Source organism: Gopherus evgoodei, chromosome 11 (assembly GCF_007399415.2).
Source record: "Gopherus evgoodei ecotype Sinaloan lineage chromosome 11, rGopEvg1_v1.p, whole genome shotgun sequence".
Taxonomy (NCBI): domain Eukaryota; kingdom Metazoa; phylum Chordata; order Testudines; family Testudinidae; genus Gopherus; species Gopherus evgoodei.
The window spans coordinates 29,596,200-29,622,424 of NC_044332.1; the positions used below are offsets into that span (position 1 = coordinate 29,596,200).

Genomic DNA, 26,225 nt, shown 5'->3' on the forward strand with positions numbered 1-26,225 from the left:
GTACTCTTGCTGTCACTGTATCGTAGCCCTGGAATAGGGTGCCTGGTATCAAAGAGATGGGACATGGATGCAATGAAATCTTTTCAATAAATGGTCAGATCCAAAACCCACTGAAGTCAATGGAAGTACTCCTGTGGGCTTCACAGGTCTTTAGATAAGGCCAAAAATGTGAACTTTATTATCCAGTATTTACTGGGGGTGGATTATATATAATTTTCTAACTGTGAAGCAGAACTCTGATTTGGGTCTGCCTGTGACTATGGAATATTGAAAAGACAAAAAAAAATCTGTTAAGAAAAATCTCATGGTGTGACAAGAAGCAGGAACTTTTCTTATGTTATTTCTCACTTAAGACTGTATGGTAACTGTGGGTAAATGCTAATTTTTTAATGGAATTTAGTTGATTTATCCAAATTTTGCCATGTTCATTTCTCAGTTTGTTTAAAAAAAAGAATCTAAAGTCATAGTTTAGTATTTATGGTAGAAGAAGGTGCATATGGTGTGAACAACTGTAATATAGAATAGCTTTTCTTGGGACAGAGGTGGTCTACAAAAATGTGGGAAAGTGTAATGCACAGGAAATAGTGAATATAATGGGTTAGTGTAGATTTGCAGTTATCTGATCTTCATATTGTGGGCCACCTCCATAACGGAATGATGCTCTTACGGAGCATCTTCCTTCCAAATATCCCTACTTCTAACTGCTTGGTTCTAAAATTGTTTCATTCTGCAGGCAACCAAAAAGGGCCCAAAGAATCAACTGTGATCTATGGAACACATTTTAAAACCACTGATAGAAAGAAAGGAGGCTTTTGGTGAAAATAAAACACTACAAGTCAAGATCCTAAACTGTACAGTTATTGCATCATAAAGAGCAAGAGAGAGAATAGGATATTTATGACCACCATAAACAGATAAATAAATAATCCAAATCCTACTGGAGTTAATGGAGAGACCTCACGGAGTTCAAAAACTTTGGAGGAGCAAGTACAAGGACTATTGGGACAAGAAATGAAAGAACTACCATTCAAAGCAAAGTGAGATGGAGATAAGCCCATTTTTGTGAAGTTAAGACAAAGAAGAAACTTTACTTTCAGTATACTTCTTGTGTATTATTTATGCCAATGTACTGTAATAGTGATACGAGTTAGATATAACAGCAAGGTAAGTATACACTTACATTAATACCAGGGGGACCAGGCAGGCCTCTAGTACCTGGGAAACCAGCTGTACCCTGAAATGCATAAGTAAGCGTAGTGGTCAATTTACAAACATTGGTAACAAAACATGAAAGAAAAAGGATGAGGGAATATCAGAAGTTTGATTGGTACCTGAGTTTCCTAACACAATACTGCTGTGGTTTCAAAATCATGGCAAAGGCATTAGCCAAAGAACAGGGCAATGCTGGGTGATATTTAGCCTTTTTGTACAAGGGCTGAATAAATTTCCATGATAATTAAACATACAGCCCCAGCGTTAACTTTTGGCACTGGAAGATCTCAGCTGTCTCTCAGTGTCTAAGAAAAAGTGCCAAGGAGATCTTTCAGATCAAAATAGCAGGTGACCTGGAGTAGGCCATAGATGGTTTGACTTAGTTACTCCAGCCTATTCCTGTGAAGGAGAAGTTTGTTATGCCAAAGCCAGTCCAAGACCACCAATGCCCTGTGCTTGCTGCAGATCATGCTGGAGTTGTTGCCCCAGTAAGAATCAGTGCTGTTGTCTACCAGAGATAGACTTATAGAAAAGGATAAAACTTACAGGACTGCCTGGAGCACCACGCTCTCCTTTTGGTCCTTGAGTACCAGCTGGACCCTACAGTGAATGAAAAGAACATTGTAATCAGATATGAAAAGCAGCCAACAACAGATAAGATTCTAAGACGTATCAATGCAGTATATGTTTCAAACAGCTAAAACTGATCTCAAAACTGAAAGAAATTTGAAGTTGAATTTGGGTAACTATGAGTACTTACTGGTGCACCAGGGCCTCCTTGAGGACCTGCAGATCCTGCCGGACCAGGCTCACCTCTTTCACCACCAGGGCCTCTCTCTCCTTTTCCACCAGGTTCCCCATTTTGTCCCTGTATTCAAATAAATTCTTATAAATTCTGTTTTGTTAAAAGGGCTATGAGACAGAAGATAGCTGAGTTTCCTTGGATGTATCCACTTGTTAAGTAAGAATACATGGCTATAAGTTATAAATCCATTGAAGGCAATGGATAATATAAATCCAATGTGAGATCAGAACCAAGTCCCAGATACTCTTGTCTAAGGAGCTGACCACAATTAGAAACTCAGTTCTGCTTGCACTCCGGTATTGATAGGTGTCTCTTGCTCTAAATCTCACTAAAGAGAATCTGATAGGGAAGTGGGGTGGGAATCTTGAAGTATGGCTATTTAAGTAAGCAAAGAGAAATACTTAAAAATACATATTAACTGTCAGAACGGAATATAAAGTTATAGTTTGTCATGCCATGCTTGGCAAATCATTCTAAAATGGACACAAATATGCTCAGTTATTACTAACATGAATTAAAAATAAAAACTGAGTATGAAGTTTGTTTGGTATTTATACTTACAGGGGCTCCAGGGAAGCCAGCAGGTCCAGGGGGGCCTTGCTCTCCTCGTTCACCCTGCAGAAAGGAAACATATCCTAGATGTAAGAAAGAGAAAAATATTCTTCACACTTCACTTTGGTGAACATGGTTCAGGTTATCATGCCTCTAGTTGAAATAAAATTTAAATGTGGTTACTGAACTTTATACTTTCAAACTGTTTATTTATGTCACTCTTGATAATTATCAGCATTGTGCCAAATCCTGTTCTCAGTTACATGCATGTAATTCCTCAGTGCATTTATTCCACTTTCACTCTGGTGTAACTGAGATCAAAATCTGGCCCATGTTATCAAAATGAAAAGGAACACAACAAAATAAGTGAATTTTGAAAAGTTTACTTATTAAAATAGAAAATATACAAAATTAGGCCATTAAACAAACTAATAGTTTAAAACTTTCAGGATTTAATTTTATTTATTTATTTAGTGATATTTTCCACCGGAGATGAAAATACGAAGAAACTGTGCATCTCAGACTTTCTCCGACCTCTCTGGTATCTTTCATAGCTTTAAAAATAAGTGATCTGATTTTCAGAAGTTCTGAGGCTGAACAAATCTCACTGAAATCAGTAAGAGATGCAGCTGCTCAGCACCTTTTGAAATCAGGCCCCATCTGTTTTTGAAGACATCACTTAACTGTAGAGCTGAATCTGTCCCAGGTAATAGAATCTACATTAGAGTTATGACTGAAAAAAAAGGACAATCACTTACAGGACCACCGCGGGCACCTGTAGGACCAGGGGGTCCAGCTGAACCAGGTTCTCCCTGAAAGAACGGAAAGATGTTTGTTTAAGAATTATTCCTCCATCTAAGGACGAAATCCCAGACCTATATACAAAAGCCCTCATTTCAACACAAGGTTATAAAGTACCTTATCTCCATGTGGGCCAGCTGGACCTGGGGGCCCAATGGGACCTGCAGGACCCTACACAATTAGAAAATAACATATTTAGTATAGAAGTACAAACAGTATTATTTTCATGTATTGTGATCAATAAAACTTGCATCTCACTCTCAATATATATATGGCTTTTTACTTATTTTAATAGCAGATAATCTACTTCTCTATTACATTGATACTTTGATGGATTGCATACGCATCTTGACTTTGTTTTCCTGATTCAATGTCCGCTGAAGTCAATGGGAGTCTTTCCATTGGTACTTGCTGGAATTTACCCATTCACCTAGCTTTACCTCCAGACAATTTACCAAATTTCTCATGAATCCATAGTTCCTGATCCATTTTTATACTCTATTATTGGCAGAGGGCTAGTTCCTACACCACTGAAGTCATTGGGAGGTTAGAAACTGAGTTCAGTGGGCATATGATGAGGCACAGAGTAAGGAAGAAACAATGAAATGACTACATTATTAACACTGAACATCTAACATACCTTGACAACCATAACTTTCACATAAACTAGTTTTTTATATTTATTGTGACTCAGCATGTTGATGCCCCATGCCTGGTTTATTTCATGTGCTGGATGAAGTTCCATATTTCATCTAGTTAATATATATAACATGCTGTAGAAATATTCTTCATGGAAGTCTTTATATACTCCTCTTCCCCATACCTCAGTCTTATCCTCTTCAGCCAGCTAACTTTGGAGAAGCCAGCAGCTACTTTTATCTGGATGTTTTCCCCAAATAACTGAACCTTATTTATCTGTAAGCGTCAAGCATTCAAGATTCTATTTTACACTATATCATCTTCCTGCACGATCAAAAATGTAAGTTATGAGAACATGGATTAAAGCTATATTTTTACCAATATAAACTGCACTACCAAAATCATTTCCCCTGGACTTGATGAGGTTTGCTGTTCACGTCACAATGAACTTTTTACTTGCATTGTAAATGACTTCTCAACAGTTGTTGAAGCTGAGCCACATGCAATAAGAATGTTCATACATTATGAAAAGTTATGCTCACCCTTGGTCCATCTTTACCAGGGACGCCATCACCACCTCTGCCACCGGGCTCTCCCTGTCAAACATAAATTAAAAGGGATTTAGAAAATTAGTGAGGAAACTGTCACAAGGGTATCATGATAACTGGATTTTCTAACTGTGGCAATGCAAATCTGGCATTCAGTATAACATTCTGCCTAAGAATGCACAGTCAGACATGGAAATCAGTTGTAACACTCAAAATCCTTTCAACACACAGGAATAGAAACAATCGGCCAGATCCTCCTTTGGTGTGAATTGGCATCACTTCATTGGCTTTAGTGGAGCTATGCTGATTTACACCAGCCAAGAATCTCAGCATTTTCACATACTATAGTATTTTTAAAATATATGTCCTGATTTGCATTGATGCTGTGTATCTTTAGCTCTCACTGAAGTCAGTAGGAACTGTAGGTACTCAGCACCTTTGAAATCAGGCCAAAAGTGAACACATGACAAACCTGCTGCATGGTATGAAGCTAAAATGGTAATTTCACAAAATTAGTAGCAGAAAAAGAGTTGTTACCTTCTCTCCTTTGGGTCCAGGACTTCCGTTACCTCCTCTTTCTCCTGGCATTCCTTGCAAACCAGGTGGCCCTACACCACCAGGAGGGCCAGGTGCACCAGCAGGACCCTAGAAGTGTAATGGGGAAATATATATAAAATTTGAAGGTGCACCTGAATGAACCTGAATGATTCATGTAACACAGTGAAGCGTTTGAGCATAAAGTAGGTACCTTGCCACCTTCTGGGCCAGCAGGACCTGTTCCACCTCTTGCTCCAGGAGAACCTTGAGGACCTTGCGGACCACGTTCACCTGGGAGACCATTTTCACCCTGCCATAAAGAAACATGCATTAGTTCTTTGTTCCCAAGGCCTGTATCATGGTTCTGCATTTATTTACCTTCTCTTCTTCACATATTTAATCATAGAAATATTGTTGCAATGCTTACCTTAGTACCTGGGAGACCAGGGGCTCCATTTTCACCTCTTTGTCCCTGTTTACAATGCAAGAAATATTAACTCATATACTTTACATTTTACACAGTAAACCCATCTAAAAAAAAAGTGTTTGGCATCTCATTTCCTTCACATTTTACCCCTGATAGTGATCATACAAACTACCCCGTTTGGCTCCTATTATGATCTAATTCTGGGAAATACCATTTTCAGGAAGATGGTACTTCCAGAGATGGATGTCAAAATATAGTGGCCTCCTGAGGGTTAAGAGTGCAGTCATAGGGTGTGTTTTCAGGTGGTATCTCTGGGGTAGAAAAGAGAGATGAGGCAATTGGATCAGCGCTGTTAGCCCACATGTGCTCACAGTATAAAAGATTTTATTATAATTTCAGTAGTCACAATATCTGCTCCACTCCCTTTGTACTCTGATAGGGGGTTGGCCAATAGATCCACTGTCATGGATACACTGACCAAATCCCCATCTTTCTGGCTGCACCCGTCCAATCCACCAACCCTCGATAATGTCTTCAGTGATGAGGCATAAAGACCCTGTGATGAATCACAGCTTCACAGGACACAAAAGTACAGATTCCTCTATGTGTAAGGGGTTTTGCATCTGAAAAGGGGGCCTGAAAGGAATTGCTGTTCTTATATTTGTGTTTTGATTTCTTGATTTCCAAAAAAAGAAAGGACAACTTACTGGTTCTCCAGGTTTTCCACTCTCTCCAGGTGGGCCTGCAGTACCAGGTAATCCCTGTTTAAATTAAAGACACCACTTCATAAATAAATATTTTATATATACACCTAGATAGAAATAACTATATATGATTGATATTTCATAGTGATTTAGAAAAAAGTAGAATCCGAACAACTGTCCTGAGAGCTATCTATTTTAACTGAAGTTTTCCAATCTAAATTGTGCATTCTCCAAAGTCACAAAAAATGTTGACACAGAAATAATTCAGTGAAAATAATTTTGTTATCGTATCTAATATTTTGCAAATGAGAAAGGTATAATGGAAAGCCAGAGATTCAGATTTAGATAACCCACTGATCCATCACCATTCGTCGTAGTGTCAGTCAGGCTTGCCTGATCAGCTAACTTACATGAAGATCTTGGTTGAACTTTCTCACTTCAAAACATGAGAAAACAATCCCTAATTGAAATATTTAAGTTCTACTTCTTTAATAGTTACCTTGTTTTAAAAAATTGCATTGGAAGCAATAAAAGAAATGAACAGTACCTGGAAGCCAGATGGACCTGGAGATCCCGCCTCTCCTTTATCACCAGGAGGACCCTGGAAGGAAACAAAAAAGCAACACAAAATTCATCAACATCATTCTAGAACATAAAAGAAATCTTAACATATGCATATTGTAGTTAAAATGCCACATATATTCTAAGCCACAAAATTAGACAAAAATGAAAACATAAAAGTGAACCATTAGTGCCATTGAGCTTTTGTCATGTAACTTTCATACCCTCTGATCTTGCTGACTATACTCTCATACAACTATTGAAGTCAAAAGTTCTGGGGTTTTTTTGGTTATTTTTTTTAACAATGAGTAATGTCTGCAACATTAAGCCTACTGTGAAAGCTTTATTAAAAAAATCAAACTATTAAAAGTCCCCATCATTCACAAGTTGCTTTATGGATGTCTTTCCAGTACACAAAGGACTCAGCTGGGTGAGTAAGTGCATTGGGGGATGGAGAAAGAGATCATATAATGGCCCTTGTGCTCCCCAAATGAAATTTCGGCTCTAGATCAGCTCTGCTAGCTTCCACAGAAGGGGCGGGTAAACAGGGAAGAACTGCTGTGTCCCACTTCTAAAGGGGGAAGCCATCTTGTCAAACGCATTCATCCTGCTGCATTCAAAGAGGCATTGTGAATTCTTGAGACCAGTACCTCTGGGAGCTCATGCTAAGATTCCATCCATCTTTTCTCTCTTATCAGCAGCCAAAATTCCAGCAGAAAGACTATCTTCACAGACATGCCTAATACAGCACCCAGGTTACCTAACTTTAGCACTGGTAAACTGCCAAAGGAAACTGTACATTTCTCCAGTAATCCTTAGTTGGTTAAAATTGGCACAGCTCCATTCACTTCAGTATATAACAACAGAACTTCTGTCTTAGTTATCTTTAACAAACTATTGAGTACTTATTAACAAACAAACCAAGACAAATGAGTCCAGCAGGTGTTTCTGTCTTCATAACTAATGGGAAATGTCTCTCTCCATCAGATAAGAAAATGTTCTTGCCAGCACTAAGCAGTTGAAGAGTGTTTAGGAAATATTGACACACATTTTTTACAGAAAATATATTAGCTGTTTCAAGATTTTTTTTCTTTGAGACACTGGACATTGCACTTACAGCAATTCCTGGAGGACCTGGGAGGCCGACATCACCACTCTTTCCAGGAAGACCCTATCAAATCACAAAATTGGACTGTGGTTATGGATCAGTGCAATTTTTAAAAGGATTAAAATCACAGAGGACATTGTGAATTGAAGAGAAGCTGATAAATGAAACTGACCTGTGTGCCAGGGGGTCCAGGGGCACCTCTTTCTCCATTCTTACCTGGTGCACCCTTTAAAAAGGGAAAGACCAGATATATTTAAAATACATGTTTCTAATTCAACCTCTAGCTAAGATGAGGGTTTCACAGGTATAGGACCAGATCATCTGCAGAATTAGATCAATTTAGCACCAACAAAGTCAATGGAACTAAACTGATCTACAACTGCAGAGGCCCTTGTCCATTAAGTATGTTTTTTAAGTCAAGGAATTACACTAACCTCATTACCCTTAGGACCTGGGAAACCCATCACGCCTGGTTGACCTCGTGGACCTGATTGGCCCGGAGGACCAGGTCGGCCAGATTCTCCCTGATTACCCTGAGGCAGGAGAGAGATAGCAACCATTAGAAGAAACACATTATATAAACAACAGAGAAATATTTAAAAAAATCAAATGAAAGAGTTAAAAGGTGAGCAAACACTGTTATTTTTGGCTGATTTTTCATTTGAAATATGATTTTTTAAAATTGCGCTTAAACTCCTGTGGAAGAGGAGTCGGTGTTTATAGTAATGTTAAATAACAAGGTTTGGACAGTGCTGTTACAATGAAAAACATACAGAATAGTCGGTCACTGTGAAATTAAACACAGAACACAGCTAATGAACTTGTTTCTGATCTCGTCTGCATTTCACACCAGGACTCCAATGGAGTGATAATGGCGTTAAGTGAGATCAAAGGCAAGCCCAGTGAGAGTACTATCATATAATATTTGTGTAATTTACATACTGGAGGGCCAGGTTTGCCATCATGTCCTGGGCTCCCCGGACTTCCTGTCAAACCCTGCATTTGAAGAAAAAATATGTTAATTTTTTAGTGAAAAAGCTAATGTTGTTAGATCACATTCTATAGACACACCATTACTTACAGTTAGTTTTACAAACCTTTTTCAGGCTCATTAAAAAAATCCGTGGGATTTACAAGGGACTAGCTGATCAATAATTCATTTAATAGGGATTCAGCCCATTCTGTGATATTTGATAGAGAGAATGAAGTTGCTTTAGGCACCAAAAAGCAATCATTATAGTCTAAAATTAAAGTAGGCAATGAAAGGCAATTAAGTCCCTATTGTTTACAAACAACTACATTTAATAGTACATTCTTAGTAATTTTGGCTTTGCTCTTCAATTTACCAAATATATGATGTATGACACATTGTATGTCTGAAAGGCACATTGATTTCCAATAAAAACTATTTTACTGTGTGTAAAATGTAATAATTCATAAGCCTGTAAGGAAAATCAGTGGTTGCTGACTTTCAAACTTACAAATATTGGTCACTAGTACCCACTAATTCACAGTATAGCACATTATACTTTTCTGCTTTTTATGCGTAATGCCTTATAACTTTTCTCTGATTTAGTCTGTGGGCAACAAATATTATATGCCAAAGACCAAACAGCATATTTGCATTCTTTTTTGCAAATACAAAAGGCTTCATAACAGAAAAAATAATGTTCAAATTTTATATTTTATATAAAATAAGATTAAATATAAAATTATCCAGTGGAAGTTTACATAGAGTCAAATCCTATCAGAGCCATGCGGTAACCTGAGCAGTTTGGTACCTCCTGCTTCCTACGGCATGCAGCTTCATATAGTCTTCCTGCTCCCAACTTTGGAGATATGTTGTGGGAGTGGGTCAGGTCAGTGCTGGTTGATTTGGTATTATACGATCCACTGACCAATACACTTCTGGGGAGGGGCACAAGGGTGGCTTTGGAGGCTACTCAACCCTAAATATGCAATACTCAACTTCAGACATTCCCTAATGCACTGAGGAAAGGATTTAACTCATTGCTTTGAAAATCACCAAAATGTATTGAAAGGATTTTGAGCTAATTGATTCAGATATGGTGGCAAACAGCTGAAGGTTCAGGGGGTTAGCTAAGCACCCAGAGGTCTGAATACTATCCAAAATTTATTCAGATTGTTTAATTCTCTTGGGCTTGAACACCTGGGTTGGAAATCTCATAAGAAGGAGTGTCCTTACAGTATTTTTTGCACTTCTAGTTCCATTTTTAAACACAACCGCAAAGTGCACAGAGTGTACAATTAATATAATTAATTAAATACGTAAAATAGATATTGACATGGATTGAAAATCTCAAAAAAGGTTTGATATCCCATTGGAGCTTTGGCCCCGGTTGCTGTACCAAACCAGCTCAGCCATCTGTAATAAAGATCATCATCAAATTATCTTAATAGCACATTAAAAGAACATTCTCTCTTACTCTCATTCCTGGAAGACCAGGGCCACCATCGCGTCCAGGTTCTCCTGGAGCTCCTCTTGGACCTGCAATGCCTGGACTACCACGTTCGCCACCAGGACCCTTAATTTTTTTTAAAAAAGGACATTGGACATTCATGATAAGTAAATAAAGCTATTTAAATTATCATCATTATAATTAATTTTATGAAACTGGGAAAGTATGTACCTTTTCTCCTGGAAGTCCATTACTACCGGGTATGCCACGGGCACCTGGGGTACCCTGCCAAGCAAGAGAGCACACATTTTATTCCCGTGGATCAAATAACAGGCAATGTCTACCTATGTATCAGAGACAATCAAAAACATCTGCTGGTTTCTTGAAAGATTGCGTGCAACATTCTGTTAACACAAATAGATCCAAATATTTTTAAATGTTGTAATAACAAACTTTGATGCTTCTCAACCAACCACATTTACTCATATTTTAGTGATATTCAGTGAAGGAGATAGATGGAGATGACATTCCATCCTGGCTGTACAGATTCAAGATCCTTTTTCTGTATGCACAGTGCACTTTGGGTCCAATCCAATGCCCACTGAAGTCAAAGAGAGTCCTCTAAGTGCCTTCAATGGGCATTGGTATAGGCCCTATTCTTTAGGATTTCCTTAAATTTATGTTAAAAAATTAACACATTTCAGCCCTGAAAAATGACTTTTCTTCTCTATCATTCTTTAAGAAGGCCTCTTGGTTGCATTAGTTACCATTGTCTACATTGTTTTAAGACAACCTTCCATTTACAGTTCACTCATGCATTCAACCTCCTTCTATTTTGTTCACTGTGCATCTCTGATTTCCTCACAACTTTCCAAAATACTTGCAAAGTTAGTGAATACAAAATTGAATCAATCTCAATTCTAATTTGTTTTAGGTGGGAACAGGAAATTAAAATTAGCAGCAGGCTGTCGACGATGCTGGAACAATTTATTTCACTAATGAATCCATGATAAAACTCTATACAGACCAGTAGCATCTAATTGTTAAAAGACTGTTGGCAGAAGAATCAGCTGATTATCCTGAATATGGATGAATCAGCCTTAATTCCACTTTCAAGAGCTGAAACTTTGTCAGGTTCATTTGATCTGCTGGAATTCAATTTAATTGATGGAGTGTCACTCTACAAATTGTAGATGGATTGTCTTTTCAGTCTTTAATACATGTTATACTATACTTTCTGTGTTCTTATTTGGTTCAAAATCTTAGGTAGAAACACCAGTTTTTCAAGATTAATAACTCTCTAGCTATCAAAAGAAGAATAACTTTAATGTATTTTAAAATAAAGAAAGACCCAAGCCATGCAGAGCAGATCTAGATTAGGATTTGGATCTGAATTTTTCCAATATGTGGGATGTTCACATCTGGAAGTTTAGTATCAGAGGGGTAGCCGTATTAGTCTGGATCTGTAAAAGCAGCAAAGAATCCTGTGGCACCTTATAGACGAACAGATGTTTTAGAGCATGAGCTTTCGTGGGTGAATGCATGCATCTGACGAAGTGGGTATTCACCCACGAAAGCTCATGCTCCAAAATGTCTGTTAGTCTATAAGGTGCCACAGGATTCTTTGCTGCTTTCATCTGGAAGTTTGGTTCAATATCTATCTAGATTCAGACTTTCCTCAAAGTTTGAATCCCGGGTTTTGATACATGGTATGTAACGTATCATTTAACTACCCAGTGTGGTGACTTGGAGTGGCTTACCCTTTCTCCTGGTGTTCCAGGTAATCCATTTGTGCCTGGCTCACCATTAGCACCCTTTTTGCCTTCTTCGCCAGGAGGACCAGCAGCACCTGGAATACCGTTTTCACCCTAGTGACAAAGTAGGAACAAGGGAAAACATATTGTGTGGAGGCAAAACTCTCACTGAGTTCAATGAAAGTTTTGTGTGGGGTAAGGACTGTATTTGGCCTATTATTAATAAGCTTATAAAACACAATGATGCATTAAAGAAACCAGAATATTTAGAAAATCACTTACACGCTCTCCTCGTGCACCTGGCTCTCCTTTTGCACCGTTCTTACCAGGTTCACCCTAAACAGAACACACTTCCGTTACCACTTCTACATAATAGAATATTTCAGTAGGTTTGTTAGATAATAATAACAATAAGAAATATATCTCTCAGCATTTAAATTGTCAGCTCATTGTTATGGTTTATCTGTTTACAGGAGGCAAACAGAAGTGGAAGACTTCTACTGGAGCTGGTTATACATCCTCTCTACAAAAGAGACGATCCTGTACACCCTTACTCAAGTGAATGCTTACATTGAGTCAAACCCTAGGTTTCATTCTGTTTTTGAATCACTGGGAGTTTGATGTCAGTTTTGCTTGATGTCAGTGGAAATTTGCATTAATAAGGTTTGAGGAATTACGGAGTAATTCTGTCAGGACATGGCACGTTAATTTCAATGTTAATATAAGAATAAGTATTTTACACACTATGAGTAGGTTTGATTGGGGCAGTCCCAAAGCAATTTAGATATAAAAAAGATGAAATTTTTTATACGTAACAATTAGAAATGGATGAATGGAGTGAGTTTAAAGCTGAGTAGCCATCCAGATACATCCTCCTACAACCCAAAGTGAGACATAACTATGTCAGTAAGGTTCAATACCTGGAATATTTAGGGTGGACAAAAATCAGTCATTTTACCATGGCTTTGCAATATTATACTATTACCAAAGTTTTTGCTTTGCTGTGGTTTTTCTGTTTTGTTGGTTGAATAATTATAATAGACAATAGCAAAGGGATGGTAGAATTGACTAGGCAAGTTCAAATATATGGGAAATGTCTGAAGGCTTCTAACAGAATTCTCTAAACCATATTCTTCTGTCACGTACAGGGAGTCCTCAGCCTTACAATGCCTGAGTTACATCAGACGCCACTTATGTCACTTCTCAATTGACTGCCCGTTTTGCCCCTATGACACATGTTTAGCCCTTAGGACACTCAATTTGCATAAAATTTGCTTGAAATCACCTCCTGGTTGCATTATACAAATATGGAGCCAGAAGGGGTTGCTTCTGATTGGCTTTGAGGCGCAGGGTAGGTTGTTGCCAGATAGGGTTGCTGCTTGTTTTTGACTGGCTCATGGCCCTGGGCTCAGCCAATCACAAAGCTTGAACAGTGGTTGGCTAAGGCTCAGCATCTGTGCCATTGTCCCTAGCTTTCTGAGCCTCTGTTGCTGGCATTCTTATGTGAGTTTATGTGTTTATTTGAATGCTGTTTGCAACATTAGTAATCTGTAATTTATTTAGTACAAAAAAACTGGATTATTGTGGTGAAAACAGTGTATCAAGGCTTGGTTCCTATGGGAAAAGCATTTTTGACTTACAATGTTTCTGCTTACAATGCAATTCTGAGGAACAAATTGTGTTGTAAGTCTGAGGACTCCCTGTACACCTGTGCAACCCCACTGCTGTTCATGGTTTTGCACTGTTGTAGGTGGTGGGGAATTTATCCCCTTGTTTGCTCTTAGTAATGAAAATAATGTTGGTGACTCACTGGCCCGCCTCTTTGTCCAGGAATTCCATTAATGCCTGGGGGACCAGGAGGGCCACGGGCTCCACTCAACCCAGGAGCACCAGGAATACCAGCAGGGCCCTGTTTGGGATTGAAGGACACTAATATGAATAAAGCATGGCATTACTGAATGCTGCATAATCAAACATGTAACCCCAACCAATAACAAATCAAACAATGACAATTTGGTGGGATACTTACCGTTTCACCTTTACCACCTGGGTTTCCATCTCTTCCAGGATTGCCCTGGAAAGAAGAAATGATTAATCAATGCTATAACATTGTCCTCAAATCCAAAAATTCCATAGCACTTTGCAAACATCAATTTGTATGGCAGTAATCATAATAATATATTTGTATAACCAGCACAATATTTCCAAGGACGTATGTGAAATTTGTTACTTACAGGAGAACCAGCTGCACCAGCATGACCTTGTGGACCAGGTTCTCCTCTTTGTCCAGGAGTACCATCAGAGCCCGGGGAACCAGGAGCACCAGCTTCACCCTATGAAGAAGATGGTATGAGAGCAAATTGAACTCACTCTAGTATTGCTCCCAATGGATAATATTAACATTTTAGCCTTACTACCTCTTCCTCAGCCAGTGAACCTTTGCTGGACCCATGCAGAATGCTGACACTAGCCTATCCTGAGCAAAGGGGGTGGGTAACTGATCCAAGGGAACACAGCCAGCTAGAACTTGTCAATATGTGCTGGGCAGTACTTGCTGACATACTGCATATTGTCTCATCCAGTTCTAAAGAGTGGGAGAAAGCACATTCCCCCTCATGCACTATAAGGCATTGTGTCTGCTTCTTTCCTGTGCAGATAGAATGCATCAGAGTACCTTTACCTAGATGTCAAAGGCCCCATCTTGGGCCTTACAGTATTCCTTAGAGGAACAAGACTGCAATTTAGTCCTTTTAACATAAGCAAAGAAATAAAAAAGAGCACATAATTTGTATATTTAACATGGAGAAGCAGAGAGATGCTCCAGAGAAGAAGGGCTAAAAAAGGAGAAGGGGAAATAAATCAACAATTACAAGGACAGTGATGTACACAGTTGTGGGCTTCACATTAGAGTGGGTGACACACAAAATAAGTAGTACTACTGGATTATTTTATTACTTGTATTGTAAATGTGCCTAGAGGTCTGCATGAAAATATCCTGGAGAAACTTCCAAAACATATGGAGAAGTAAAAGATGTTCCAGGTCTTGGGACAAACCCTCACAGCAATGGGAGTGCTTGTGAGAGTGAAGTGTGCATGAGTTGCCTAATTCTGTGTATGAAAATACATCAGCTATAGACCTCCAAGTAATGTGATAGCAACTTGACAGTGAGGAACCAAAACCATACACTACTATATCTTAGGTATTTATGTAGGCATATGCCATATGGTAAAATAGATCTTCAAATAGATACCTTAGCACCTGGAGAGCCTGGAAATCCTGCAGTTCCGGGGGGACCAGGAGGACCCTTAAATAAAGACGGCAAAGTTATTACTACAAGAGGTGAAGGTCATATGGAATGAATCTTAATTTGAAAATAGACCTGACTGTGAGAGTTTTTTCTGTCGTGAAAAAAGAAACATCTGGCAAAATATCAAGAAATATGAGTCATACTCTAGAAGATGAAATTTGGCTGGTTTGAAAATATCACACCTATACTTTAGTTACCCTTATTCAATGCACATTTTCAATCAGATGTGGATGTTTTTGTAACTGAATAATTTCAGTTTGAAAAATATGACTATCGAGATGATATTGCACAAAATATTTTAAGAGATCCCTTGAATGAAAGCATGTGAGAGGTAAAAGAGGAGAATATAGTTGTGACTATTACAGTTTCTAAGTAGTTGGAAAAATAAAAATGTTGGGCTACCTTACGGTTTATATGAGTTGGGCTAACTCATGGTTTATATCGCCCATTGAAACCAAATTAGCCATTGTGAAGTATCAAAGGACAAAGACTTTGTTGATTGTTCTCCCCCACATTCATGAAGAGGGGGCTTGCGTGTGAACTCATCCCATCAGCTTGAACTCTGGGGGAAGGGATTAAAATGCCTGACAAAAAGGAACTATATCATGATGCTGCTTGGAATTTGGAGAGGGCAATGTTTCTAGGAATAAGCAAGGACTCACCAACTGCTTGGCTTGCGTTAGCCATAAAGGACATTGCATATTATAGCAGCTACTATTAACTTTTGGAACCTAAGACTATATCATCTCTGTGTGTCTGTTTACCTGATTTAACCTTGTAAATAACCGTCTTATTTCTTTTCCTTAGTTAATAACTCTTTAGTTAGTATCATAGGATTGGCTACAAGCATTGTCTTTGGTTTGAGATCGGAGGTACAATTGACCTGGAGGAAATGACTGGTCCTTTGGGGCTGGGAGTAATCTGAATATTATTGTGATTTTATGTGTAAGGGTCAATCTATCACAAAGGCAAGATAGACAGGAGTTCACACTTGTTACTTGGTTGATGAAATCTAATTATAGATCATACAACCAATTTGGGGTTTGTGCTTTGTTCCTTGACAATCTGCCTTGATGTTGACACTCTTGCTCACGAGCTACTCTAGACAGCTTGACGTCATGGTCTAGCGCTAGGGCTGAGTGACTTATATGATGAAATCATTCAAATTCTGGCCAATGTAACGAGTTTCCATTATCTTCATCAGTAAATAATTAGAGAAAAGCTTGGCTATACATACACATCCCTTTGATTTACAGGATCATGATTTCTCTTATTTTCTTTTTATTCTTCATAAAAAATAAAGGTTTTTTGTTTCAATCATAATAGCAAACATAAAGTTATTGAAAATTATAATTGCATAAGACACTATTCATAAGGCAAACCATGTCCAATTAATGGGTGGCGTTGTAGCACATTAAGCACATGGGCAAGAGAAAAATAGTTACAAATCCAATAGTTAAGTGAAAACAATAATTAAGTTTCTTACAGGTTGTCCAGATGCTCCTGGAGTACCATCATTACCACGGGCACCCTACCAAAAGAAGACAACATAAGCACATACCATACATTCTCTTTGGGGCTGAAAAGCCAAGGATTTTGATATTGGACAACGATATTGACTTTCAAACCAGGTTTCTGTATGTCCATACAGTCCTATATATTTTTTTATGGCATTCACAATTCCTCAGTTATGGGTGCCTACTATGTTAAATAAAAATAGTAGTAGTAGTAATAAGGTGCCTATCAATTTACATGCACTTTGCTGTAATAAGAAGATAGTGGTATACAAGGAAATATGATATTAGACACCACAAATTCTTTAATGCAGAGCAATCATGCTTAATAGAGCAAAACATAATGTGTGTGACCTGTACTTTAGATTAAATAAATAAGACAGCAATCGATGTCATGCATTTTAGAATGACTATATCTTACAACCACAGAGAAAGGATAAAATGTGGCACAAAAGAATTGACAATGATTTAAGGCCTGTTACCTCTACTGTAGATGTATCAGACATCTTCATTGCTCAGTACATTGTCTACTAGCGTAAACAATCCCTGTTCTTTTATATTTTAGGTTGAGACTTGTTTGCATTAGCTGGCATTAATTATGACCTCCCCTTGTAGTCCAAGCTGGGACATCACAATCTCACTCTTCTCCCAGCAGTCGCTTTGTTTAGTTAGTCTTCCAATGCTGACTTCTACTCCATCCTGCCCACCCTATTGGCTGAACTTATACCCTCAAAGCATAATATATTAGCATACAATATAAAGAAGGACTCATTAAGGACACATTGCATGTAACAAACCTTTATGCCCTTTACTACAACCTTGATCTTCGGCTAGCAAATTTTCATGACGATTTTGCAGAAGCTATATATTCTGCCATATCCTCCTATACACTATTTGCTGGACTACATCTAATTTAGACTGTAAGCTCTGTGAGCCAGGGAGCTTTTATTTTGTGCATCTGCAAAGCATGATGTGCACTGTTGGGTCATGCAACAGAAATAATAACAATCGTGTAGTTTTTTTTTCCAATTACTTACAGCAGGACCAGGAGATCCTGGCCTCCCCCTTTCACCAGCTGGACCTCTTGGACCCTAAAGAGCATATGATTATTAATTTGGGAGATGAGATGGATTTTCAAAGACACCATGTAACAAACAACAAGAAGAAAATGATTTTGCTTAGAAATGTTTCAATGGAACTGTCTTCATGGGTAAGTAGTACTTTGTGTGTGTAAGTGTGGCAGAATCAAGCTCTTGAAGAATAAAGTCAGAAGAGAGCTGAAGATAGTAAGAAATACCTAGCAGAAAAAGTATCAGTTACTGTAACTTCTAATTAAATGATAATGAAAAAAAATTACCATTGGCCCAGGTGATCCATTTTCTCCAGGAAGACCATTTTCACCCTGTTATATAAAGAGAATATCAGGTTCTGACAGAATTAACCTTTATTACCATATTTCATTAGTGATCTCTTGTAGGGATGAAACACAGTAACAAGCAAAGTCCCAGTCCTTTGAGAAGCTAAACATCTTCTGTGAGGTATTCAGTTTCTTCAACTTCTACTGAAGTTAATCTTGATTGAGATGTCTCAACAACCTCAGGCACAAAATATTAAAACATAAAGGCTTGAGGCCCAATCCATCATTCTGTTACTTCAGTTCTACATGGCTGTAATTCCATTAAAATCAATTGAGTTACTCTGGCATTAAACTGGTGTAACACAGAGGTGAACTGGGCCTGAAGTGTATCAGTAAAGCATCTTTTTAAAGTAATAAAGTTCAACGTACTCTTCAGTCATGGGAATCTCCATGTTTTCTGTCTGTTACTGTTATAAAATCAGATGAGATATGCTGCAATTTAAGACAACAGACTCCCCTAGAGTAATTGATTATTTATATGGACATGATCAGCCAGGACTTAAAAAGCGCAAGTGGTTTTACAGAAGCAAATATACAAAACACAGTTAGATTATTGATTCAAAGTAAAATTACATACTTCCTAGAGGCTACAACAAAGTCACTTTACCTTCAGACCAGGTGCACCACTATCACCTTTGGCGCCATCTCTTCCATCAAAGCCCTAAGGGAACCAAAAATAACATACACTTCATTTGTACTTTGAAACCCTGATAATCCTTAATATTGAACTTCAAGTGCATCCTTTTATTTTTTTGTTTTTAAACCTGAAAAGCTAACAACAAATCTTACATTGTAGGAAACTGGCCTTATATTTGTTCAAATAGTAATACAACAGAAAATCAAAATAGCTTTAATGAATCCTGTTGTAAAATGTTAACAGGAACATAAAAATGCAAAAGATGATCAGTGTATGATTAGAAATAGACTGTGAACTCCTTACTACATAGATGAGAATTTAGTGTCATGAATAATCCCATTGATTTCAGCTGGACTGCTCAACAATGTAAATATGGGAATCAAAATCTGGCTTGTAATTAAGAATACATTCCAGGTAATTTATTTGTTGTCATTATTAATGGTAAATCAAAATAAGCAGAGATGGGACAAAGGGACACATTTTGAGTCCAGATCAGAACTTTCCCAAAGTGTAGGGTGTTCATGACCAGGGTTTTAGATTTTCAAAAGGTCCATTACTGAGAGAAGAGTGAGTTGTGAAGTTCAGATCTGAACTTTTCAAAAGTTCTGCAAAGGGGAGTGCTTGTGCCTGTTGCATCATGATTCAGTTAGAGTAATTCACTCAAAAATACTCTTACGATAATACTTACTCTGTGACCTTTCATTCCATTGAATCCAGGCATACCAGGGGGTCCTTTGTGGCCCTAAAAATATAAGCATAAAAGAATATGTAAATTGCAAATACGTCGGAGTAATGAAGCACATAAACTAATATATACTAAGTAGCATAGTCAGTCTGGTGGTATAGTTAACAAAATGCAAAATCAATAGCAAGTTGGTTTTTCATTCAGAAGAGCTCTTTGGGGGGTTCTTTCTTACCGCTGGTCCAGGTAATCCACGCTCACCAGGTCTGCCTGGTCTTCCAGATTCTCCCTATGGACAGAATAAATGGTTTTGCTCTGTTGCTACTTCAGTTTCTGGCAAAGAACTAGTAATACAGGACTAAAGAGACCTTGGAATAAGCTGGTGCAACTCTCACTGATATAAATGGGGGGAGCGGGTCACATCAGTTTATGCCAGGGTGAGATCTGTCTCATAGCACAATTTTGTCTTTACATTAGAAGCCCGTCACAGCTCATGATCTATTCTCATCAAATGTTTTGATGAACTAAGTTCCAGTCTTAGCCACACTATTCTTGGTAGAAATGGTGGCATCACAGAAGCCTCATGATGCCTCTGATATTTACCACACATAGGGAAACAGTCAAAAGTGACAAAGATTTTTATTGACTGATTATGTCTCTCTGTACACTAGCTGTGCAGAATAATCTATTTGGTGTTGTGAGCCAACAGCTGGTTTTTCATGACCATAGAACCCATTTCCCAAAGATTCAAAGTTAATGTGGCTCAGAATAAGATTTCAGGCACATATCAAAAGTAGGCTCTATCCTATCTTTATCATTGCCTATCTATCTATGGCCTGATCCAAACCTCATTAAACTTAAAGGGAGTCATCCGTTGACTGCACTGGGCTATGGATCAGGCCCTTAATGACTTCAGTGCCAGGTGTCAAGTTTGTAGGATCTTTGCATAAAATAGAGGTGACAAATATGAAGGACTGCATTTTGGGATCAAGAAAAGAAAATCAATTTATCTCCATAGCACACCCAGGGGAAATGATCATCCCCTCCAAACAAACATAAAAGCTTGGAACTACAATAGAAGCACAGACACTCCAAGCTGTTAACACACAAATGGTAAACTAAATGATGGTTTACAACTAGAAGTGGCCAATGCAAAGAAATTCAGAGCAACTGTCAAATCAGCCACTCAGTCCTGACCTCACTTATGGTGCCTACATATTATTTACGATACAGATTGTCACAACTCTGGAACGGAGACATTTCATACCAAGTTTTAACTGAGAGCAAATTTTTAAAGACATATTATGAAATGTACAAATCAGGGGATTACATGTGATGGCCTGAAAGATACTTAGAGTGGTACCAATAGCCATTGCTTTAATAATACTATGCAGTAATTTTGATCCTCCTCTATTACATACTATAACATAGAACTTACATCTTTTCCTGGGGGACCTGCTGGGCCTAGTAATCCTGGGGGTCCTGGAGGTCCCTGAAAACAAAATAAAGATGAATTTTCTTCCATCATGTACAAAAAAAAATTGTATTATAAAGTCATGAACTACTAGCACAGCTGCAATACACAGGTTTGGTAAATACAGTGGGTAGTTATTCAGGGTTAAATCCACCCAGTGGGGAGGTCTGGCCCAAGGCACCCTGCACCTCATGACAGTGGTGGACAAGGGGGCATTTGACTAACTGCACTCCACAGAGTGGGCCTTTCTATGGCTCCAAATCGACCAGTGCAGAAGGGTTTCAAAACAGGGCAGGATTGGACTAGAGGGTCATAAGTTTGTGACTATGTAGATCCAGGAATCAGAAAGCTGCTGCCCATGAGTTGGAACAGTGGCCAAGGAGGGAATGCATTGCAGCCACACAGGCAACCCATAGATAGCAGGGTTAATTCCATCCCTAAACCCTCATGTAGTTTACCGCTTAATGCCCACTCTGACTGGAACAGGGGGACTTTCACTTTTGGGGATTAAAAGTATTATTGGGCGTGTAATTTGGCATAGTTCCATTGAAAACAACACAGCTAAGAGGATTTACCAGCATCACCATGTATGGAATCACTATTTTTAGACCTCTATTCAACCCTGCCTACGTTTTTGTCCTATCTAGTATTCAGCTGACGTGGGTTTAAACTATTCCTCAGATGTTAAATGCATCACAGATATATTCTTCCTGTTACTATTTGTGGTAGGCCTATGAAAAGCTGTAACTAGCTAAATGTCATAGATTGTTTAATCAAGTTCCAGTCACTTTGGTGAGCCCGCAGGAGTGAAATGAGAGATTTGTATCTGAATGTGTGAACTAATGGATAAACCGCAGCCAAATAGGAGAGGAAATTGATCAGCAATGAAAAGGAGAATTGGCAACGGATTTAATTGTTTCCAAAATTGTCTCTATTTTCATGAGCAAAAATGGTTTGCATCAAATACTACTCATCCCTAATGGTTAGTACACCATACAACTGAATTTGGTCCATAGCTAATACGTACCTAGCGAATTGCTTCTCTGCAGATCTTCCTTTCATGAAGCCTGATCCAAAGGCCATTGAAAACAATGGAAGGATTACCATTGACGTCAATGGGCTTTGGATCAGACCCAAAGTGAAGTAATATTTTCCTACATGCATTGATATGGATTTATTACCATTCTACTGAAAAGTCTGGTGTGACTTGTTTCTTTGTTTAAAAAGTTGAACAAATAAACTTTCATAGACTATATTCCTTCTACCAATCATTTCTTAAGGGATCAATCTAACATCCTTACTCAGGCAAGATGGGCATATGTCTATGAAAAGCTTGCAAGAACATGACTTTTAAGTGCATAGTAATGTAAAGTGATACTTACAGAAGGGCCAGGTTGTCCAGGCTCACCAGGGGAACCTTGGTATCCATGAGCACCCTGATATATAGAAGAACACAGCTGAGAAATCACTGTTTTTTTCCCCAGGAGGTTGCTACATATTGCAATGCTCTCATAATCATAACAAATGATTCACCCAGAACAATTACTGAACAACAAGAGGGAAGCAAACTGACAGGATCAAGTAATCAATTGTGCAATATGGATTGAAACTATCCACTAAATGGAGATCACATTAAAAAATCCAAAGCCTGTAGCATATTGCTATACATGCACTGGAATTTCCAGATTCACTTTAGATGACTAGGGCTGATAAATTTATGTATGAATTAAGAGTCTGGAGCATTATCAGTGGATCATAGGTAAAATTAGAATTTAAGCATCTTTAGGGGTCATAGTCTATGTTGACGTACATGCCATATAATTCCACTGATTTCAGTGGGAATGCATGGGGTCCTAGTAAGGGCAGAATCTGATATTGAGTCATTTGTTCCTGAGGTTATATTACAGATCAACAAAAGAACACAACATATTCATAACATTCTCAACATCTAGAGATTTGTTAGTTGAAAACATGCCCAAATTCAAGGAGAGAGAACAAGGGCTGTATATTTCAGGGGATAAGATGTACATAGCAAGGCTGAATTTTACTTACAGGTGGGCCTGGTTGACCAGCTGGGCCAGGCAGGCCAGGTGGGCCGGGGGCTCCTAAACCAGTCTAAAAGGTATATATAAAAATAGTCATTATATCAAAATCTATTTATAATCCTTATTAGGATCATAACGATAGGCAGGAATGACAATAAAAGACAATTCAGTATGGATGCCTATTGCTGTAGAGCAGAAGTCTGCAATAAAATATAGTAGATATGGTGGAAAATTTCCTATCGGTAATGAGAGAACTGTAATAAATGTTAACTTTAGTATCAGCAGAAAGAGAATGTACTTTCACTATATGACTGTGCAGTGTATTTTGATTGTGGCTCATAATTTCCAGCATTTACAATCTCTCCAGGAAAGATTTAAATCAAATTTGTTTGGTGTTTTGCAGTGGTATACTGCAGTCATACAATATAGGATCTGCCTAAACATAACCTTCATGCTGTGAAAAGGTTTATGCCCTGTACACCTCTTCGGACGTCTAACTGTTTAATTTTATATTTCTGATACTTGGCAGGGTTTCATGAATGTTAGCCAATGCACTGATTTTCTTAAGTGGTACAATACTACACCATAAAAATTAAATGACATCTGGGGTAGTCAAAGGACATAGTGGACTACATTCTGCTCTTTGTATGAAATAACTCTTGTGAACTCAGTGTAGTTATTTCAGATTTAAACTGGTGCATGTGACAGTAAAATTAGTCCCAGAAAATTACAAGTATATTAATATTGCATGTTAAATACCTATAAGTTAAGTAGCAACAAACAAGGAAGAATGCAGCAATGGAACAACATGAGGAAAAAACTGTAAGTTTGGCTTATGTTTTGCTAGACCTGCATTCATTTGTTCAAATAAAAAAATTTCTTCAGTTAAGCTTTAGTTGATGTGGTAGAGGCAACACAGTGAGTGTATCTGAATTACAACAGAAGTAGTATACTCCACAGCATAGGATTCTATATTATATAGCAGAGGAAAAATATTCCATGACGTAAAGAATAGATGATATATTCCACAGCGGAGGAAATATGTTCCATGATTTACAGCATAGATAATATATTTCACAGAACAGGTAATATTCCATGATTTACAACACAGGAAATATATTTCACATCAACTTCATTTTTACTACAGGAGATTAATCCAACCACTATAAATACTATTTCACATATTTGTCCAGATTTGATAAAGAAAATCACAGTAGTTGTGTCTAAATCAGAAAGTATACCTAGTGGCTTAGAACTGTGTCAGTCTACTTGCTCGTATCATCATATGTGCAATTATTAGAACTAATTTAACGTGAAAGGAAATTGGACTGGTGCTGCATCCATGTGTGACTACAAACTGAACAAAACATGTTATTTTTCAAAGTACACACTGAGGAAATAAATCCATAGTTAAGAATGGCATTTGCTTGTTAGTGTTGTCTCCAAACTGTGAATAAATGGGAATTGTTTAGCTTTAAAATATGGTTGGTTCGGAGAAACAGTAAGAGAACAGTTATGTAAGGGAAATGAAAGCCAGTGAGGAGAAATTGACATGTAAAGTTAAAAGACCAACAAACATGCAGTGAAAGGACATAGTAATAACAATGATGGAGAGATATGTGGATAATGAAATACCAGTCATGGTTAATCACCTATAAGGAAAATATATTTGCGCTAAACATAAGTCCATTATCCTTTCCAGCTATTTGGATTAGGTATTTACTTGAATTAACAGCAAGAATTTAGTAAAACAAAAATCAAATGTTGTTGAGATTTATAATACATCACAGAATAGCATGTTTAGATGTGTTTTTTATTCACATCACATCAGTTTATTCTATGATGCAGTGTAAAACAATCTGACAGAACACAGTATGGCAAAAACAGACAGCAAAGGACGTAGGCCAGGGGTTGGCAATCTTTCAGAAGTGGGGTGCCAAGTCTTCATTTATTCACTGTAATATAAGGTTCACGTGCCAGTAATATATTTTAATGTTTTTAGAAGGTTTCTCTCTATAAGTCTATATTATATAACTAAACTATTATTGTGTGTAAACTAAAATACTGCAGTGAGGTGAGTGGGGCCAGCGGCTGGTATCCCAGGCTGGCAGCAGGCTGAGCGGGACTGGTGGCCAGGACCCCAGCTTGCAGGGGCCCCTGGCCAGAACCCCAGGCTGGCAGTGGGCTGAGCAGGGCCGGGACCCCACACCGGCAGCAGGCTGAGTGGGGCTGGTGGACAGAACCCCAGACTGGCAGAGGGCTGAGTGGCTCAGCCTGCTGCCGTTCTGGGGTTCCTTCTGCCAGCTCCTGCCAGCCGGGGTCCCGGCCACTGGCTCCACTCAGCCCACGGCCGGCCAAGGGCTCCATTCTTCCAGGCAGACAGCGGGCTGAGCAGGGCCGGCAGCTGGGACCTTGTCTAGCAGCAGAGTGCCACTAAAATTTGGCTCGCGTACCAACTTTGGCATGCGTGCCACAGGTTGCCGACCCCCGATGTAGGCTATTCAATCAGGTTAAAAACATGCCCCATGTCCAGTGAACCATATATAAGAAATCTAAGTATCTTTAATATAAATTCCAAAATACAGTGCTGAAACCATGTTTGTTGAACTACAGTGTATCTCTGTTAACTCTGTGGTTCAGCACATCTCATGTTAGGAAGCCAAGTAGCAGAATGTAGATGATATGACAAGCTGTGACTAAAATCTGTAAGGAACTGTAAATGAAGGAATGAACGAATGAGTGAGGTAGAAACAAATGAGAGAAAACAAAACTGAGAAAATAATGAACTGCAGTTCAGTAAAAAGAAGTCTACCATTCATTCAACACAATGATCTGATGGAACCCAGAGAAATAACATGTTTGGTTGGTGCTGCTTTCCTTTGGTACAGCATGTGACATACAATCCTTGTTATGTAGACTAGGAAATAATGATTGTAGCTAATGAAGCAGCAACCAATTTCAGATAGTAGTTCACAATGTCCATGAGAGATTGCACAGTATTCCACGACTCCGCCAGAAGGCACTTGTATCTATCAATGGAATATCACTGTTGTAAGGACACTTCGTGTTAGCTGTGATGA

General features: G+C 38.4%; 1 protein-coding gene across 1 annotated transcript in view; it reads right to left on the reverse strand.

Annotated features, from left to right (window-relative positions):
- The window catches only part of COL3A1 (collagen type III alpha 1 chain), a 67,383-nt gene that overhangs the window by 12,053 nt on the left and 29,105 nt on the right, over positions 1 to 26,225 (reverse strand). Inside the window, exons 6-38 of the mRNA XM_030579768.1 lie at positions 23,153 to 23,215; positions 22,483 to 22,536; positions 21,065 to 21,118; positions 19,862 to 19,915; positions 19,633 to 19,686; positions 18,915 to 18,968; positions 18,248 to 18,292; positions 17,928 to 17,981; positions 16,863 to 16,907; positions 15,320 to 15,373; positions 14,303 to 14,401; positions 14,098 to 14,142; positions 13,879 to 13,977; positions 12,351 to 12,404; positions 12,075 to 12,182; positions 10,546 to 10,599; positions 10,342 to 10,440; positions 8,837 to 8,890; positions 8,329 to 8,427; positions 8,067 to 8,120; positions 7,904 to 7,957; positions 6,773 to 6,826; positions 6,229 to 6,282; positions 5,522 to 5,566; positions 5,306 to 5,404; positions 5,095 to 5,202; positions 4,552 to 4,605; positions 3,488 to 3,541; positions 3,328 to 3,381; positions 2,579 to 2,632; positions 1,973 to 2,080; positions 1,759 to 1,812; positions 1,181 to 1,234 (exon numbers count right to left, since the gene is read on the reverse strand). Of these exons, the coding sequence (XP_030435628.1) occupies positions 1,181 to 1,234; positions 1,759 to 1,812; positions 1,973 to 2,080; positions 2,579 to 2,632; positions 3,328 to 3,381; positions 3,488 to 3,541; positions 4,552 to 4,605; positions 5,095 to 5,202; positions 5,306 to 5,404; positions 5,522 to 5,566; positions 6,229 to 6,282; positions 6,773 to 6,826; positions 7,904 to 7,957; positions 8,067 to 8,120; positions 8,329 to 8,427; positions 8,837 to 8,890; positions 10,342 to 10,440; positions 10,546 to 10,599; positions 12,075 to 12,182; positions 12,351 to 12,404; positions 13,879 to 13,977; positions 14,098 to 14,142; positions 14,303 to 14,401; positions 15,320 to 15,373; positions 16,863 to 16,907; positions 17,928 to 17,981; positions 18,248 to 18,292; positions 18,915 to 18,968; positions 19,633 to 19,686; positions 19,862 to 19,915; positions 21,065 to 21,118; positions 22,483 to 22,536; positions 23,153 to 23,215 (2,142 nt within the window). The remainder of the gene's footprint in view (positions 1 to 1,180; positions 1,235 to 1,758; positions 1,813 to 1,972; positions 2,081 to 2,578; positions 2,633 to 3,327; positions 3,382 to 3,487; positions 3,542 to 4,551; positions 4,606 to 5,094; positions 5,203 to 5,305; positions 5,405 to 5,521; positions 5,567 to 6,228; positions 6,283 to 6,772; positions 6,827 to 7,903; positions 7,958 to 8,066; positions 8,121 to 8,328; positions 8,428 to 8,836; positions 8,891 to 10,341; positions 10,441 to 10,545; positions 10,600 to 12,074; positions 12,183 to 12,350; positions 12,405 to 13,878; positions 13,978 to 14,097; positions 14,143 to 14,302; positions 14,402 to 15,319; positions 15,374 to 16,862; positions 16,908 to 17,927; positions 17,982 to 18,247; positions 18,293 to 18,914; positions 18,969 to 19,632; positions 19,687 to 19,861; positions 19,916 to 21,064; positions 21,119 to 22,482; positions 22,537 to 23,152; positions 23,216 to 26,225) is intronic.